A 19902-nucleotide genomic window follows, 5' to 3' on the forward strand; every position below is an offset into this window, starting at 1 on the left:
GTACATCTTGTAGCTTCTTCATCCTGTCAAACACAACAGAAGACCACCATCCTGTTCTGAAGTGGGGTTCTGAGAACACGCCATTTGTATTTTTCCATGACTTAAGTAAACATCTGGTAAAGTGCCCAAACTGGGCAACCAAGGTCATCTCTACTGTGCAAAGAGCCTAAATGAAGTGTTCTTCTAGTTCACTGAAACAGGGGAGATCTAAATCTGCTTCCTGAGCATATTCCCAGCTTTACCTGTAGCCCACCTTCAAACAAAAGACAGTATTGACTGTGTAAGAAACATTTTCTAGTGAGATACATACATCAAATTCAAGCAGTGCATCAATTTGTCCCTGCAGTATTGGCATACTCTTTAGTAGCTTTTCAGGAGCCATTGTCCTCATTACACCATCGGCCCTACAATTTTTTTAAAAAAAGAGAAAGATAAAACTCACTTGTATATGGAAAATTCAAGACCACATGCATTCTTCTAAGCTTCCCCCCACCATTTTCCTGTTAATCTTACGGGATGATTTTGAGATATTAAGAGGCTGTAGTTGATTACCCTCTCTACACTACTTCCTCTTACCCGTTCTCATTCCTCAATCACATAGGCAATGCTTTCTTTTTCTCTGCATTGCCCTAAGGAAGAAAGCAGTGTGGTCTGGATAAAAGAGATCAGTTGAATTATTGGATGTACTTTTCCAAATCTATAACAGAGGTATACATTTTGTGAATGCCAGTTTATTGGCTTGTTTTTGAGAGAAAGAGAGAACACATGTCTTAGAAGCTTTTGAAACCTGTAGGGCTGGGAGTGCAGAGTGTATACTATTAACTATCAAGGGGAGAAAACTGCAAGCGGATATGCACAGTTTGGCCAAAAGGAGACAGAATTTAACTAGCTGCAGAGGACACAACCAGAGGTTCATGACGGAGGGTGCATCAGAGAAGGCACTGAACCCTGTGCCTACCCACAGGCCTCTTAGGGGGCCACTGCATCCAGTGATGGCAGTATTGAAGTAACTGAGGGAAATACCCAGGTGATGTGAACAGGCTAATGATGGCAACTTTCAGGGTCTCTCCCACTTCGAGGGTAGGGAAAGCATCCCAAAGTATCCTTAAGTGCCCATAAAAGGGTGTAGAAGTTCCTAAGAAGGCTATGGACCTACTACAGAAAGGCCACAATGCAGCTGGGAACAACAGCCATGGCTGCCCAGGCCCATGTAGGACGTCAGAGGAAAGCATGTAAACTAGAATCATCCATAATGAGAAGGAGATGAAGTAAAAACCTAACATTCTATAAAATGTTCACCCACAAGAAGCTAATTATTTTGAATGGGCAAGTTTATATTGTTCACCACCATGATAAAAAAAAAAAGTGTATCAAAGCTAAGCCTGGGTCAGTATTAGAAAAATAGAATTTTGTCTTTTTTTGTGTGGATTCTTGAGACTAAAATATTAAACTTACAATATCTTGTCATTATTTCAAATCAGGAACAGATACAAGACCTGCACAAATTTATGGCAGAACACTTCTGATTAAATTCAGCATCAATTTAGAGGGAAATAAATGATAATCATGTATTAAAATCAAGTGCTTCTCTTTCGATGAGGTTTTCTAAATCCATGGTTAGTATTACTAATCAGTTCAATTGTGTGTGTGTGTGTGTGTGTGTGTGTGTGTGTGTGTGTGTGTTCAGTTTTACCTCAATCAAAACACACTGAAATAACTACTGTCAACTAGAGCCACTGTACTTTGAACTTTGAATGACCTTTGTTTCAAATTTCTCCATTTAAAATTATTTAAAGGAATATATGTGTTTAAGAATTTTGAATTGATTTTAACAAATAAAATGTTATGCCATGTCAACTATGGGCAGCAAATTAGATTTTCTGCAAGAAAATATACATGAAGTAATACATATTACAATCTCAAGGCTGAGTTCTAAAATACTATTGAGTCTCTTTTTTCAGGTGATTGTAAACTGGGCCCTCATGACCAAATTATTTGGCATTTAAGCTTAGTTAAGGAAAGTCAAGTGTTCCCCAAAGACTTACTCTGCTCAAATAAATATGAGAAAGAAAAAAACCCCCAAACATACCCCTTCTTCACTCTGGCAAAATCAAATGCCATCTGTCTGTAAGAGAAAGCCTTTTCATTCAAATATCTACTATAGCGCCTTATGAAGGTAGACATATCATAACCTGGGGAGAGGGGCAGAAGAAGTAAAACTAATTAATATAATACCTTCAATTGTGCTTTGGTTAGTACCATTTTTTTTAAATTCCGCAAATGTAAATAATGCTAGAATGAGGTCAATAAATGTATCAGAAAGGCCTCATTTTAAATCCTACTGCAAGCAAAAATACTTTAGGCCTGAGACATTCTAAGACATTTCAATTTCGTTATACTACCATCCTTGTACAGATTAATTATCTTTTCTGATTTTCCTTAAAATTTGTTTATCATTTCAAAAAACAGGCTGTTTCCGTCTTAATACACATAGCTACCTGAGAACTACCTGCTTGATGCGTTTGTCTTATACATGATACGCAACCAGTAAGTATGATGAATGGACACATGACTGCAGTTCAAATTCTAATTTATGAAGAACGTTGCTTCAAGGCTGGAATCTTTTTCTTTTTTAATTGGGAAAGTACCTTTCATTTCATTGCCTTTTGTACTTTCATAAACAATTGTGGGTCTAGAATACTGACTATTAAGGTAAACACTGAAAAAGACAAAAAGTAAAGTTAATGTTATCTATATGCTGAGTTGTCTAAAAATTAAATATTTTGAAGCTCTACAAAGTAACAATATAATTACTTTTAAGCTTTTTCCTGAATACCCAACAGAACTATCAGCCACACTAATTACAGATTAATAACCTCACTTCAAAAATTTTAAAAAAACCTGCATCAAAAGCATTATCCAAAAATTTAGAAAACATAAATATTCTCACCATGGGATCCACTTTTGTCCAAAAAATTGCTGAGATTGAATAGTGTATTTCTAGAGGCCAAGTACTGAATAAATCTCTGAAAAACAAAAATTAGAATGAAAACCAATATTCCCAAATCATACCTTTAAGCAATTTCTGATACTAAAGGATGCTACCAATTCTCATAATGATTTTATTTTTTACTCAGTTATAAAGCTTCTCACTCTGACTTTCTCTGAAAGGGAAAAAAGACTGAAAAGTACTCATTGAATTAGAATTAAATTTTATGACCTTTCATTTCTTATACAACAGAAACACTGCAATTTAATATGATTCAGTAGGCATCCCATATAAAATGGGTAATTTTTATTTTATTAATATTTTCCAAAATTAAGCATCTTTATGAAAGCAATTTTCATTTAAAGACTATTCCTAATGGGAAAAATAATTTCATTGTTCCTTTCTCCTGACATTTTTGCCCACTAATGCATTTATATGGTATATACACTTCAAGTACCAGTAATATTTAATATTTCAATGTCTCCAAAAGAACGTCTAACATTTATTTTTTGAAAAATAGCTAAAGAGATTAGAATTGTACTCCTCCTGATGATTTTGAATGATATATTTCCTCTTCTTCTTCTAATTAGTGAAAAGTCAAAGAACCCTCCATAAAAGTCTCCCTCCCCGACCCAAAAAAAGAAAAGTTCAGTTTACTTCATTTACTTCCTTTACCTCATTTCCATGCACCATGAGATGATGTGTTGTGACTAAAGCTTTAAATACAACCACCCAGCTACTGTTTGTTGCCCGCTCAAAGAGTGTGTCGGCCATCTGAGGAATATTAACATTGGTCTCATTGGTAGCCTGGATCAAATCTATGAAAGTAGAAGAAATCCAACAATGATATTAATCATTACACACAAAACTTCATTTCAAATTTTAAACTTTTAAACCTGCTCACTAAAACAGGAGTCCCAAAATTGCTTTAACAATAACTAATAACCAAATTAAAATGAAATTACAGTATCTTTACACATGAACACATAAATACATGTTTTACCCAAAGCATTTATTTTTTTCTTGAGCTTATTTTTTTCTACGGAATTCTGTGTCCTATTCTGAATTTTATTGGTTTTCTGGTACCAATATCACTCTTTAAAATTACAAATTACAGGAAAGCTAATAAGCCTCATGTCAATTCTTCTTTCCTAGCACAATGTCCCAAAAATGTACTCATTCTACACAGCATTTGAAGGCAATAACATAAATGTATATTTTGAAACACGAAGCTGCTAAAATGCATACTTCACCTGGATTTTAATTCTAATGGGTCCTAATAAATATACTTACCACCTAAGTGGCAGATGAGAGCAAACAGTAAAAAAAAAAAAAAAAAAAAAAAAAAATTCCATCACACTTACCTAAGCTACCAAAAAACACCATGAATGCATTAAATTACTAGGGTGTGGCTTGAGCTTATAAGAGAGAAACCTTTATGATACATTCACTGTCCATATTTACATATTATCACTATGATTCCAGTCGTGCCTCAGGGAAAAAAAAATTTATATAGTGGCCAAAGCGGGCTGCCTAGCATTCAGAAAAAGTGGCGAGTGCTGCCGAAGAGGTATGAGGCAACCAAAGACAATGTGCCACGGGACAGAAGCTAAGCCACACTGGGGCAGCGCAGACTTGAGGGCGGTACGGCTGACCTTTGAACAACATGGGTTTGAACTGCAAGGGTCCACTTTCACACAGATTTTTTTAACAGTACAGTACCATAAATGTATTTTCTCTTCCTTATGATTTTCTTAGTAACTTTCTTTTCTCACTTTATTGTAAGGAATATGGTTCATAACACATGTAACATAAAATATGTGTTAACTGACTAGGTTACCAGTAAGGTTTCTTGTCGCTATTAGTCAACAGTAGGCTATTAGTCGTTAAATTTTGGAGGAGTCAAAAGTTAGCCTCAGATTTTTGACTACATGGGTGGTCAATGCCCCTAACCCCTGGGATTGTTCAAGGGTCAACTGGTACTTCCAACAGCACAGTATGATCCCTCAGGACAATCCTACAAGACTTCTCTTATAAGCCACACCCACCCTGCAGAGAACTGCAGGTGATACTCAGTTACAAGAGAATCCCATGCAACAAATGCAGAGACAGACCCATCCTTTTCCTGACCAAAATCCATGCTCAGTAATCAATAAACCATACATTTGCTTTATTCATTTATTTATTTTATAAAAAATTAGGTTTAAAAAAAGTTGATACTGCAACCCTGAAATAAATTCTGCTCCCTTTTAAGTGCAGGCCGATGTGGTCTCCCTCTGTTTTAAAATCTGAGGCATTTTGTTCCTGCTGGGTATTCAGGTTAGATGTGTATCCCTCGTAAGTTCCTACCATACCAAAGCTCCTTGACGATGGCAACAGTCATGCCAATGTCTGTTTTCTGTGGAGTGCGCTGTGCACAATAAATATTTGTTAAGCAAAATTTACCAAAAAACCCCATACTTTAGCCCAAAATATAAGCAAACAATTCTTTAAAGAAGAAAAATCACAAAGCTGTGACATGGTTTCTTGAGACTGTATCATGGGACTACTTTATACTTGAAATTCTGTTTCAGTCACAAATTATTTTATTCATTCATTTATTGAACTGGGATCTGGGGATATAGAAACATATTTCTGGTCAGAGGAGACAAATACCTGGTCAGATAATTGAGAAAGCCTCTAAGAAATGAGTAAAGAGAAGCAACAAGATAGAGTCCAGAGAGCCCAGGTCCAGGGTTAGCTTAGCCCCTGTCTAGATAACAAACTCTAACAAATAAAATGTCTCTTTCATTTAGGCCCTTATCTTTAAAATAGGAGGTAATAATTACTACCTTTCAGGACTATTATAAGGATTGCAAAGTCTCTTAACGTAGTAGGCACTGAAAACAAATGTTTGTAAGTATTCTTATACACACACTGAATTACGAGAACAGAGTAGGGTACTAGGAAAGCATCCATGGGGAGGATCCTAAAGTCAGCTATGCCATGGGAGAGGAGAAGGACATTTTTACCAAGTGAGCAAACTGTGGAATCCTAAGAGGTGAGATGTCCTTGGAGAACTGTGGCAGTCTGGGGGCTGGGTATGTGTGGGCAGGTGATGGGGAGGAACTTAACTGAAGAGCAAGGGCATGACCAGTGAGGGATCTCACACATGATTTCACCCTACAGGAGCCTTGGCAGGATTTTAGCAGAGAAGTATAAGACTTCACTTTTATAGTCAACCACATCATTCAGTGACTACTAAATTTTATCTGCAAAGGTAAGCAGAGGCATGGGGTAAGATATGCCTGGAAAGATATACTAGAATACAGGAAGAGAGTAAGTTAGAAAGCCCAGTTGAGAATGAGATGAGATGAGCCTGGCTAATGAAAAGGCAGTAGGGATAGAGGGAGATAATGAATGGAGTAGAAAAATATTCAGGAGGCTCAACTGATGTCTCCAGGTGAGCAAATGGATATTAGAGGGGAAAGGAAAAGGAATCATGACCAATTTCAGATTTCTGGTTTGGGGTCCAGTAAATGCTTTTTACTGGAAAGGGAGGAAAGCTGGTTTCAAAGGAGACATAAACTATTTTGAACACAAAACATTTGAAGCAGATGCAAAGATCAATGTTGAGATGTCTGATAGTGGCCTGGAAGCATGTTCTAAAGTCCAGGATGGGGTGCCTGGGTAGCTCAGTCAGTTGAGCATCTGACTCTTGATTTTGGCTCAGGTCATTGGATCAACCCCTGTGTCTGGCTCCACTCTGAGTGCGGAGCCTACTTAATTAAGGTTCCGTCTCTCTCCCTCTGTTCCTCTCCCCTGCTCATGCTCTAAAATAAAAATAAAATAAAATAAATAAAGTTCAGAACCAACACTCGACCTAGATACAAATTTAGGAGTCATCAGCAATGAAATGGGAGCTGAAATCATGGAAGTAGAAGAGGTAATACCCCTCCCCCCATGGAGATTATGTTATAAATAAGAAATAAGAATCAAAGCTAAAAAAGACTAACATTTAGAGATAAATGGAAGAAAAATGAGTGAGGTAACAGATGGCAAAGAGAAGCCCAGGAAAGTGAAATTGTGAAAGCCAATTAAGAAGAGAGCTTCACAAAATTCAAGAAGCAATTAGGGATCACCAATGTCAACTACTACTGAGTCCTCACAAACTGAACCCCAAGAATAGAATACATACAACTATCGGCCTGCTGCCATGCGCAGGAAATAAAGCTCAAGTACAGACTAGTTGTGAAGGGGAGGGGGTCAAAGGATGGTTTTTATGGTTTAAAGATGGAACACATTTAAGCATATTTAAATCTAAGTAGGAAAAGCCAAAAAGAGGTAAGGTTGAAAAGAGCAGACATAACTTATGGGGAATTCTAGAGGCAGAAGGAGCTCTAGAATTTCTGAATTCTAGAGATGTTAGTGTTAGCCTCAGAGAGGAGTGCCACACAATGGAGAGAGGTAAGGATGGGGAGTGGAGTGGAGATGGAAGAATGAGTGATGAGATACAATGCTACTGAGAGGCATGTCCTTGATGAAGCAGAGGTTATAGATTTTATTAAATCCTGACCTTAAAATATTCATCTTTTAAATATTCTATTGTCAGGGGCTGGCAAACTATAGCTTGTTGGGCAACCTGGACATGTTTCTTGTTTTGTAAATAGTTTTATTGGAACACAGCCATGCCCATTTGTTTACATTTTGTCTAAAGCTGCTTTCACACCACAGTGACATAGCTGAGTAGTTACAATGCTCAACTGAAACTAAATTCAGTGGTCCACGAAGCCTAATATTTACTCTCTGACCTTTTAGAGAAAAATGCTTGCTGACCCTGTTCTGTCACTAAATGGGAAGTGTGCATAAAGCAACTCTGATGCACAGCAGAGATGAATGCTGGAAAAGCAATTGTGTGTTGAATTATGAAATGAACTAACCACTTGTGTAGACTGTGATTTTTACTTGAAAGAGTGACTGACAGACTTCAAATCATGGTGATTCTGACTTGGTATTCAGCAGTTATTTTCTCAACCATAAAGAAAGTGAGCCTGTCAAAGAAAACAAATGACAGTACTGGTTGCCAATGATAAAATTCCATATTTTAGTTAAAATTAGAATTTTTGAAAACTTGTGTCTGCCACAGTAAGCTTCACAATTTTCCAGCTCTCTGTTAAGATTGTTGGTGACATTCATGAGTATCATTTGTTGGTATTATATAATGAAATATGACAACATTTGGAAGATGTAACTCTGCAAACCAATATTTTTCAAATGGCTAGTACATAATGTTACAAAATAAAAATTCAATTAATTCAAAGATAGACCAATGAGAATGGATTTTAACATAACAGAGTATAAAAAAATTCACTGATGTGGTTTCAGAATCAATATTGCAATCTAAATTCAAGAAACTACTACTGAAGGGTTGCCTGGGTGGCTCAGTTGGTTAAGCATCTGATTTTTGGTTTCAGCTCAGGTCATGATCTCATGGTTCCTGAGTTTAAGCCCCACTTCAGGCTCTGTGGTAACAGTTTGGAACCTGCTTGGGATTCTCTCTTTCCCTCTCTCTCTGCCCCTACCCTGCTTGTGCACTCATGCATGCTCTCTCTCTCAATAAATAAACAATGAAAAAAGAAAGAGAGAGAGGGAAAGAAAGAAAGAAAGAAAAAAAGAAAGAAAGAAGAAAGGAAAGAAAGAAAGAAAGAAAGAAAGAAAGAAAGAAAGAAAGAAAGAAAGAAAGAAACTCCCATTTAGAGAGTTATGGTGTAGTATCAAAGAAGGAAATCCACCAATTTTCTGAAAAAGTTATTAAAATAGTTCTCCCCTTTCCAACTGTGTATCTGTGTGAGGACCGATTTTCCTCATACACCTCAACTCAAACAGTATATCCCAAGAGACTGAATACAGAAACAGATATGAGCATCTGTCTTCTATTGAACAAGACATGAAAAATACGTATAAAGATTTAAAACACCATTCTTCTCTCCATATTTTTGTTTTAGAAAATAATTACTTTCCCTAAAAGTATTATTTGTGTTAATATGCCAATAGGATTACTACTGTTATTTTAACATGAAAAGTATTTTTAAGCTTTCTCAGTTCCAATTTCTAATACATTACATTTCTAAAGATATAACTTACATAAACAAAAGCTCTCAAAATTCCTCAATAATTTAAAAGTACAAAGGTATCCTGAGACCAAACAGTTTGAGAGTTGCTGTTCTTGGTATATATCTAAAAAGAGAATTGCTAGGTTGTAGGGTATCTACATAGTTAACTTTACAAAATGTTTTACATAGTGGTTACAACATTTATATTTTCACTAGTAGTGTATACAATTATCTACTGCTCTACTTGCTCAACAAATAAAGGGTTTCGATTTTTTAAATTTCAAAAAATTAAAACAAAGCATAGACATAAACATGCAGAAAAAAAGTTCCTGAAAATTGTGCAAATCTAAATGCTAAAATATCTGTCATATTTGAATTCCTTAGAATTCAAAGTGTTAGCTGAACTTGAGACAGAACTGGTATCTTTTTAAGGATAGTTTTTTTTAAATGTTTATTTTTGAGAGAGAGAAAATGAGTTGGGGGGGGCAGAGAGAGTGGGGGGGCAAAGAGAGAGAGGGACAGAGGATCCAAAGGATCCTAGGATCCTACGGTTGCTGCTAACAGAGAGCCTAATGTGGTGCTTGAACTCAGGAACAACAAGATCATGACCTAAGCCAAAATCAAGAGTCAGGTGCTTAATCGACTGACAGTATCTTTATTGAAGTACAACTGACATACCAAAGAAAACTATACACATTTAAAGAATACTATTTGATAAATGCTGACAAATATCCATCCATAAAACTACCATCAAAATCAAGATAGTGAACATATCCATCACCCACAAAGTTTTCCTAGAGACCTTTTATAATTCCTCTTCCCTACCCCTCCCCATTCTTCTCTGCTGCTGTCCCTTAGCAACCACCAATTTGCTGTTAGCCAACATACATTAGTTTGTATCTACCAACACATAAAGATTCTAATAAAGAGAATCATACTTTTTTTTTGGAGGGGGGAGGCAGGGGAGAGGTCTGGTTTCTTTCACTCAGCATAATTATTTTGAGACTCATCCAAATGTTGCATTCCTTTTTTATTACTGAGGTGTATTCTGCTATATGGACATAAAAAAATTGTTTATTCATTCACCTACTGATGGACATTTGGAATGCCTCCAGTTTTTGATTATTACAAGTAAAACTGCTATGAACATTTGTGTACAAGTATTCACATGGACATATGCTTTCAGTTCCTTTGGGTAACTGCCTAGGAGTAGACTGGTTAAATCATTTGGAAGTAAATATATCAGAAACTGCCAAACTACTTGAAAAATGGTTGTATCACGTTACATTCCTACCAGCAGCATACAGGCACTATAGTTTATCTTTTTGCCATTCTAACAGGCGTGACAAGGTGTCTCATGATGGCTTTTCTTCGCATTTCTGTAATGGCTACTGAAGTTGAACATATTTTCCATGTACTTTTTGTTACTTTATTTGCCATAGGTATGAATTCTTAGCCATTTTTATTGGATTGTTTTCTAATTATGGAGTTATTTTGCTTCAAGTTGATTATGAGATATATAATTTGCAAATACATTCTCCAAGTCTATGGCTTCTCATTTCATGCTTTTAACTGCCTTTCAAAGAACAGGAATTCTCAGTTATGTGAAGTCCTATCTACCAAGATTTTCTTTAAGGGTTTGTGCTTTTGTGTCATACCTAAGAAATCTTTGCTTGAGTCAAAGTCACAAAGATTTTCTCCTGTTTCTTCTAGAAGTTTTATAGTTTTAGGATTGTATGTTAGATCTACAATACATTGTTAGTTTTTATAAATGGTATGGGGAAAGGATATAGGGTTTTTTGTTTTTTTTTTTTTTTTTTGCATCTATCAAATTGTTCCAGCACCATTTGTTGAGAAACATCCCTTTTATTCTTTCCCACTTTGTACCTTTGTCAAAAATCAGTGGACCATATATCTTGGGGTCTATTTCAGGACTATGTTCTATTCATCCATTTGTCTGTCTTTATACCAATACACTATCTTTGTTACTGTAAATTAAAAAAAAATTAATGTTTATTTATTTCTGAGACAGAGAGAGACAGAGCACGAGTGGGGGAGGGGCAGAGAGAGAGGGAGACACAGAATCTGAAGCAGGCTCCAGGCTCTGAGCTGTCAGCATAGAGCCCGACGCGGGGCTTGAACTCACAAACCGTGAGATCATGACCTGAGCCAAAGTCGGTCGCTCAACCGACTGAGCCAGCCAAGTGCCCCATGTTATTGTAAATTTTAATAATTCTTGAAATCAGTGAGTGCTAGCCCTCCAATTTTGTTCTTCTTCAAAGTATTTTCTTGCTCTTTTAGATCCTTTGTATCTCTATGAGTTTTATGTTGAATTTCTCAATTTTGACAAAAATTGTCTGCTGGGATTTTGATTTGGATCATGTTGAATGTATAGTTCAATTTGGGATGATCTGGCATTTTAGCAATACTGAGTCTTCCCACTTATATACATAGTCTGTCTTCCCACTTACTTAGATCTGCTTTCATTTGTCCCAGCAGCGTTGGGCAGTGTTCAGTATTCAGGTCTTACATATATTTTGCCAGATTCATTCCTAAGTATTTCACACATTTTGATAACATGGTAAATGGTACTGTTTTTTTTACATTTCAACGTTTTATTTATTAAAAATTTTAAAAATGTTTATTTATTTTTAAAGAGAGAGGGTGGGGAGGGGCAGAGAGAGAGGGAGACACAGAATCCGAGGCAGGCTCCAGGCTCTGAGCTGTCAGCACAGAGCCCAACACGGGTCTCCAATCCACAAACCATGAGATCATGACCTGAGCCAAAGTCGGATGCTAAACTGACTGAGCCACCCAGACTCCCCTACGTTTCAACTTTTTAAAAATTTTGTTCTTATCTGAGAGGGAGTGTGTGGGAACAGGGGAGAGTGGCCGAGTGAGAGAGAGAGAATGAGAGAAAGAGAGTATGAGAGAGAGAGAGAGAGAGAGAGAGAGAATATGAGAGAGAAATTTCAAGCAGACTCCCCGCTCAGTACAGAGCCTGATGCAGGGCTCAATCTGACAACCCCGAGATCATGATCTGAACCAAAATCAAGAGTCAGATGCCTAACTGACTAAGCCACCCAGGCACCCCATTTTTCATTTCAACTTCTAATTGTTCACTGCCAATATTAAAAAATACAACTTATGTATTTTGATTATATCCCACAGCTTTGCTTATCCCACTTATCAGGGTTTTTTTTGGTGGATTCTATCATATATTCTACATAGATATGCTATCTGTGATAAAGTCAGTTTTTACTTGTTTACAGTCCTGATACCTGTTCTTCCTCCTCCTCCAATTATTATAATTTATTTTATTTTATTTTTTTGCTTGATGGTGTTGCTACTGGCTAGAATGCAATTTGAAGAGTGGTGAGAAAGAACATCCCTTTCTTTTCCTGACCTTAAGGGGAAAACATTCAGTTTTTCATTAGTAAACGTGATGTTAGCAGTAGGTTTTTCAGAGATATCCCATGTCACATTAAGGAAGTTTCCTTATATTCCTAGTTTGCTGAGAGTTTTTATCATAGACGGATATTGGATTTTGTCCAATATATTTTCTATATCTAGTGAGATGATCATATGGTTTTTCTTTTTTAGTCTGTTATTATGGTGAATTACATTGATTAGTGGTCAAATGTTAAACCTTGCATTCTTAGGATAAACTCCCTCGGTCATGATGCTTTATCTTTCTGTCACTGGATTTGATTTGCTAATGTTTTGTCAAGACTTTTTACATGCAGGTCTATAAGGAATATTAGACTACAGTTTCTTTTCTTGTAATATCTTTGGTTCTGCAATCAGAGTAACGGCCTCATAGAATAAGTTGAGAAGTATTCTCTCATCTTCAATTTTCTGGAAGAGTTTGTGTAGAACTGGGGTTATTTCTTTTCCGGTCTTGGAGTTTTCTTTGATAGACGTTTTTAACCATAACTTTGATTTCTTTAATAGATACAGAATTGTTCGGGTTATTTATTTTTGAATGAGTCTGGGTAGTTTGTGCTTTTAAACACATTTGTCCTTTTCACGTCAGTTGTTATCCTGGCAACAAGTCGTTAGCAGTATTCCCTGTTTTCCTTTTAACATCTATAGAGTCAGCAGTGATGTCATCTGTCTCATAATTACGTGATACTGGCAATTTATGTTTTTTTCTTTTTCTTTCTGATCAGCCTGGTTAAGGTCATTTTAACTGTATCAATCTTCTCAGAGACCCAGCTCCATCCCCGCAGTTCAGAGAAGGCTGCAGTTCAGGTGGCGTCCTCCACCTTTTGCTACAGCCTGGAACCTCTCTTTGCTACAACGTAGAACTCACTTTGTTTTCCGCCTCTCAGAGATCACTGTGCCCTATTGCCTGACATCCAAAATACTTAAAACAGTTATTGAATACATTTAGTCCAGTTTCTCAGTTCTTTCAGGCAGGAGGGTAAATATGGACCCTGTTACTCCATCTTGCCACAAAGTAGAAGTCTTTCATTTTGGTAGTTTTAAGCACTTGAACATCTTTTGGAAAATTCCTCTGAGGCAAGATAATATCCAAAAGTAGAAGAAAAGAAATAGATATAAGTGGAAAAAGAAGTTTAACTTTTGAGAGTTGTAAATAATTATTCACTAAAATAAGAAAATGCAACAAACCTGAATAACTCTCAAATTCATGATCACCTACTTCTTTTTCCACTGCTGTGTGAGACTCTCAACCACCTGAGCCATGTGAAAGCATGGCATATGACAGGGCCCTTCTTATCTCTTACCTGGACTGCTCTGTAACCTGTTCTCTGGATTGCATCCAGTCCAACTAGATGTACTTGTGGAAAAATGACCGCCCAAGTGTACACTTCTGATCCTGGCAGTCGCCTGATCAAAACCCCGCTGGGGGCCTTCTGCTGCCCACTGAATTAAACACAATGACCTCAACCCGGAGTAAAAGGCCTTCTATCAGGCATAGCTCCTTTCCTCCTCTTTGCTACACATGGTGTACCAACAATGTTGTATTGATACTTTTTCATTCTGTTCTTACTGCCTAGAATATCTCTGCCTTCACTTGCTTGAGATCTCATCTCTTAAGGCAATCTCAAATAATATAACCTCCAAGAAGCCTCTTCTAATATCGCCCTCAAAGGGAGGAGAGGCTTTAGTTTTCTCTTCCATGCAGAGTGTGGCAAAGGATACTGGACTTGGGACCAGAGACCTGGATTACAACCTAACTCTGCTACTGAATTTGACCACTCTGTGGCTCTGTATTTTCATCTAGAAATGGGAGTAATATTAACTACCTTACAGGATAGACATTGTCATTTGTGCTAATCTTTACACATCTTTATTACAGTCCTTATTACAGTCCTTTATTACAGTCCTTATTATTATTTATTACATAAAATTATAATTGTTGATTCACATATGTCTTTGCTATATTGGAGCTCAAGATCCAACAGGCATAAATGAAGTCATATCTGTATCTTTTGATCCCTGGTACCTGACACAAGCCCTGGCATATAAAAGACACTTAATAAATGAGATGCCTATGGCTGGCTTAGCATTATCTGCCTCAGTATAAAGTATTTCCAGACTAAAACTGATAGTTGATATGAGGGGTCTCTTTCTTTCCATAATTCTTTTTTTTTTAATTAAAAAAAATTTTTTTAACGTTTATTTATTATTGAGAGACAGAGAGACACAGAGCATGAGCAGGGGAAGGGCCGAGAGATGGAGAGACACAGAATCCGAAGCGGGCTCCAGGCTCCAAGATGTCAGCACGGAGCCCAACGCGGAGCTCGAACTCACAACCATGTGATCATGACCTGAGCCGAAGTGGGACGCCCAACCAACTGAGCCACCCAGGCGCCCCTCTTTCCATAATTCTTCCTGGATACAACTGCATCACCAAATTAGAGTTACTTTCTATGTCACTGATATGCTTTTATCAGCAGCCAAAGTTCAGAAAGGCAACTTATATTCCTATTTGAACATCTCTCTGTAAGTTTAATTACAAGATTCTGGCAAACACCACTAGAACAGCAATTTTCCTTAGACTGAATGCCAGAAAGGGGAACAAAGATGGGTCATTCCTTTATCTTACAATCATCATCTAAACTTATGCCCTCAGAAAGAAAATGCAAAGCTACAGAACCACGATTGCCAATACACACATTTTAAACATCAACAGCTCAGAGCATCTGCCACGTGAACTAACTTATGTGTAAATTGATAAACTGTTCTTTTCAATTTATATCTTTTTTTCTTCCTTCTCTACTCTCTCACTTCCTTCCTGCTAGTTAACAACATCAAAGAACTCAAACATTTGAAAACAGAAAGTAATCTTTCCAATTTGGGCAATACAAAAAGATAACGATGCAGATGGTTTCAAGGTTGTTCTCGGCTCAGTATGAATGGCAGACGTTAATGGTTGCCTCACCAATACCCATTTCCTTCTCTCTTCTTCTGTACCAGCAGGATGCCAGCCATCCCCTCTGCTGGTCCACCCATCAGAAAAGCAAAAAATGTCAGATGCGTGCCATCCCTGCTTCCCTTGTAGCTAGACATGGACATACAAAGGGTAGTCTGCTGAGTCACCTGGGAAAACCTTTTTCTTTGTATTAAATAGCACTTTATAATTAACAGAGTGGAAACATGCCTCCTCGCCTTCAATGGATGTAGCTGTGTATGCATGTGACATCATGGTCATCTTGAGGCATGAGGATAGACTTCAGCAAGCCAGAGACAGCAGTGGGGAAATATGAAAGGCACCTAGGTCTGTGGTGGTGCTGTTGAGCTGGAACTGCCCCACCTCCAGACTTGTTAAGGAAGATAGTAAATTAATTTATTGACTCCCGACTTGGGGCATTCTTTTTACTTGCAGCTGAAAGAATCCTAAGTGATACGAATTGCAACAACACACAACAAAAGGAACCAGGCCCATGACTTCTACAGTGTCCCAGCTCTGATATCACTTGAGTATCTCCCTGCTCCTCAAGACCCCATTGTTTCTGCCCTTTTATAGCATTAGCATTCAACAACCCCCCGCAGTGCCTTCCCTTGAGATAAAAGGGGTCCTTTGTGTAGAAATTCTGTTTCAGGTGAGCTGGTTATAGGACACAGAGCATAGATGAAAGGCTTGCATTTTGGTAAAGAGAAACAGAATATCTTTCTCCTATGCAGAAAGAAGACCTGATAATGTGAAATAACTTTATAAAATATAAATTTTGCATATAGAAGTTCTGAGGTGACAGGAGGATGACTAGAAAATAATCAGAACAAAAATATGCAGGAGGTGGTCGGACATCCCATGGACATCATAAAGGTTGAGGGGAAATGTTGAGAGAACTGCAGCCAGTGTAGGCTAGCCTGGCGTGCAGAATGAAATGACCTCGTGAGGGCTGCGGTGGGAGTGATGCCCTACGGAGCGAGGTGTTGAGAACTGCATACATGACAGCAAAGGTGGACCAGCAGGAGTAAGAGTTGATGACCCTCAACTGTTAACTGTAAGTGACGAGGATGAATGGAGCCAGAAATAAAAGAATAAACACCTATGGCTTTACAGAGATCAAGGGGAAGCAGCTTGTAAATGTGCCCACTGTGACGAACAGTTATTTGCAGAACTTAACAACAGTGTCCTTCTTCAAATAAATTCCTCTTTAAATGGAAAGGTGCAAACTGTGAGCTTTTAAATTTTTTTCACTTGGGGCGCCTGGGTGGCTCTGTGGGTTGGCGTCCGACTCTTGATTTTTTTGGCTTAGGTCATATCTCACAGTTTGTGGGTTCAAGCCCCGCATCGGGCTCTGTGCTGACAGAAGGGAGCCTGCTTGGGATATTCTCCCTTCCTTCCTCCCTCTCCTTCCCCCTGTCTCTCCCCCTCCCCTGCTTGCTCACACATGCTCTCTCAAAATTAATAATAAAGTGATTTTTAAAAAATAAATTTTTTTCCACTTAGTCAATATAGTTCAATAAAAACTTTACTTGTATTTTTACATTACTAGAATTTTAATGTAATCTAGTTTCTAAACTATTTAGGTAAACTATTTGTAAACCATTTTTTCATCTCAAAGAAAAATATGTAAACGTTGTAGTCCTTTGTAGAAATATATACTACAAAAATCCCCTTCTTATGCTGTTTGCTCCCCCATAGGATTTTGGCAGATTTGAAATAAGGAGATGCATCCACAGTGTAGTGAGTCATTTCAGTTAAGGTTTTGGAACCAGACCAGATCCATCCAGTTCAATTACCATCTGTTATTTAATAACTGTGTGACCTTCAGCAAAGTTGCCTCTCTTAACTTCCATTTCTACATTACTATGATGAAGATAATAATGGCACCTATCTGACAGCTGTTTTAGTAAAGTGGGTAATGCAAACAAAATATGTAGCACAGAGCCTGATGTGTAAGGAATGGATATCAAAGCATCTGTATATAAAAATCTGTAAAGTATATAAATAATATACACTATATTTATATATAGATACACACATATACTCTACTATATACATAGGGTAATACACACTAAAAGAGACAGATACACACAGAATTATAATTAGATTTACCCTTTGCTACCTATATCAAAAAGGACTTGGCATACTTTGTTAATTCATTTAATTCATTAACAAATTTTTACTAAATGCTTATCATGTGCCCAGCAGAGATAAGTACTGTGAGGGAAAATAAAATAAGGGGACAGAGAGTAATAGTGGGTACTATTTCAGATAGGGTGACCAGAAAAGGCCTCTTAAAGGTTATAACATTTAAAGAGACCTAAATGCAGCAAGGAAGGAATATTCCATGCAGAGCAAACAGCAAATGCAAAGGCCGCAAGGTAAGAACATGCCTAATGGGTTCAAGAAACAGCAAGAGAGCTAGTGTGTCTGGAGAACAGTGAGCAAGGGAGAGAGTGGCAGACAGAACTGATCAGGAAAAGAAAATATATTACAGGTCACAAGAAGGACTTGATATATCATTAAAATGCAGCAAAGTTGCTGGAGGGATCAAGGGAATAACATGACCCAACTTATATTTTGAAGATTTACTATGGTGGTTGTGTGGAGCATAGTCCGGGTGGAAGGAGTAAAGTCAGGAAGACAAGAAAAGGAGGTTACTTTAATAGTTCAGGTGAGAGTGACATAATGAGCTGGTATCAGTGTGGCAATGAGATAAAAGCAGGAAAACAAAAGGTAGGATTCTGGATATTTCAAAGGTAGAGCCAAGAGGATTAGCTGATGGATTTGATGGGAGGCATGAGCTACAGAGAGGAATCAAGAATGACAAGCTTACAGTATCTGGACAGTTGGATGACTTCCCTCTTGCACCCCCTGGGAGAGAGAAGCAGGGTAAGTGAGGTGGGTGCTTCCATTTATGTTGTTCCTCTTTCTACCCACTTCCACCTACTCTTTCACTTCTTTGATTTCACTTCCAACCATAGGGAATGCCATGCCTTGTGTAATGTTTGAAAGACATCGAAAGGTATGTCTACTGTCTGTGGGGCACATAAAAGGATGTCCTAAGAATTATGTCAATCATTGAGGCATCATGACAAACTATACCCAAGAGTGTTCTAAATTCTAAACATGGGTCAGTTTCAGGGGTAGCCATCAGCAACTTTTCAAAGTCAACATCATAAATTACTATGATTCTTTTGACCCACTGAAGTAGAGGAGATACTGACCATGCTGTCTCCTGAATGCAGCCTTGTGAGTCACAAAGCTCCAAGGAGCCAGCTTAAGAGCCCAACCACCTGCCCGCATGAATCTGAGTCCAGAGCCATGTACCACTATTGCATGAGATTGGGGGCTGGGGGATGTAAACAGTCCATGTGCCAAATATTTCATCTTCAGTTAACTCTAGTTAAGCTTCTGCTGGTAGAAAACTATTAAGACAAAAATTGGTAGTTTATATTTTTGTCTTTTAGGATCCATACACAGCTCACTCTGGCATTAACCATGCAACCTGGAAATAAGTCACTGGATTTATTTAGCCTAGAGTCTTCAGCCACGAGGCAGAAATAATTACATATGTCCACTAGCCATAACACTATGTTCCTTTTATATTTTATCCTCTCCAAGTGTTTTCTTATAAATTATCCTGTGGGTTTCAAAGGAACTCTAGGCCTTAAGAATCAGACAATTTATATGAACAGGACGTTAAAAGGGCATGTAAAAAGTAGGTAGCACCAAAGAGGTGGAAGATGACATTTGTAACAGGCCACTGAAACAGAAGATCTTGGTGTTCTGGGCAATCCACAAAGAATCTCAAGCCAGTTCTCTAAGCTGGCAGTAATTGCTGGAAGGATGGCCTTTGCTGACTTCGTTGCTAGGGAGATTTTAGAAGATACGTGTGGTTTGGGTTTCTGATTTCCTTCTACTGCCACACGATGATCCACTACCTGTGTCTAGTCTTCAGGTGTGTCAGATAAATTAACTCATGTCTTATTTACTTGATGGCCTTAAGGTTGTTGTTTTGTTTTGTTTTTTTTTTTCACAGAGCCTTAAACTAAAAATAAGCATAAGGAGTTTGCATTTAACTTATCACAAAACAGTATTTTAGGGATGTCTCAAGAATTTACCACATTAGTAAATTTACCATATCCCAAAACTCATCAACTCTGCATGTCTTTTGAACTATCTAACCTAAGTTTCCCATGCTCTAACCACAGCCCATCACTTTCTATTCTGTTCTCAGAAAGTAATAGTCACTTCATCCTCAGTTAATTCTTTATATTCAATGCCTCTTTTTACAGTGCTCTCCAGCCATAAAGAAAAGCAGTATTTCATAGCTAGGACCCAAGCAGCAGAAAGAAGGCATCAGTTTTCTGTTCCAATCAAGCTCCCTACCAACA

At 37.7% G+C, this 19902-nt stretch overlaps 1 protein-coding gene across 4 annotated transcripts in view; it reads right to left on the bottom strand.

The window, feature by feature from the left end:
- The window catches only part of SNAP91 (synaptosome associated protein 91), a 144371-nt gene that overhangs the window by 91236 nt on the left and 33233 nt on the right, over positions 1-19902 (bottom strand). For all 4 annotated transcript variants that reach the window (XM_042986748.1, XM_042986747.1, XM_042986746.1 and 1 more), the window contains exons 3-6: positions 3665-3807; positions 2951-3026; positions 2090-2192; positions 311-404 (exon numbers count right to left, since the gene is read on the bottom strand). In XM_042986748.1, the coding sequence (XP_042842682.1) occupies positions 311-404; positions 2090-2192; positions 2951-3026; positions 3665-3807 (416 nt within the window). The remainder of the gene's footprint in view (positions 1-310; positions 405-2089; positions 2193-2950; positions 3027-3664; positions 3808-19902) is intronic.

Source organism: Panthera tigris, chromosome B2, assembly GCF_018350195.1.
Source record: "Panthera tigris isolate Pti1 chromosome B2, P.tigris_Pti1_mat1.1, whole genome shotgun sequence".
Classification (NCBI taxonomy): Eukaryota; Metazoa; Chordata; class Mammalia; order Carnivora; family Felidae; genus Panthera; species Panthera tigris.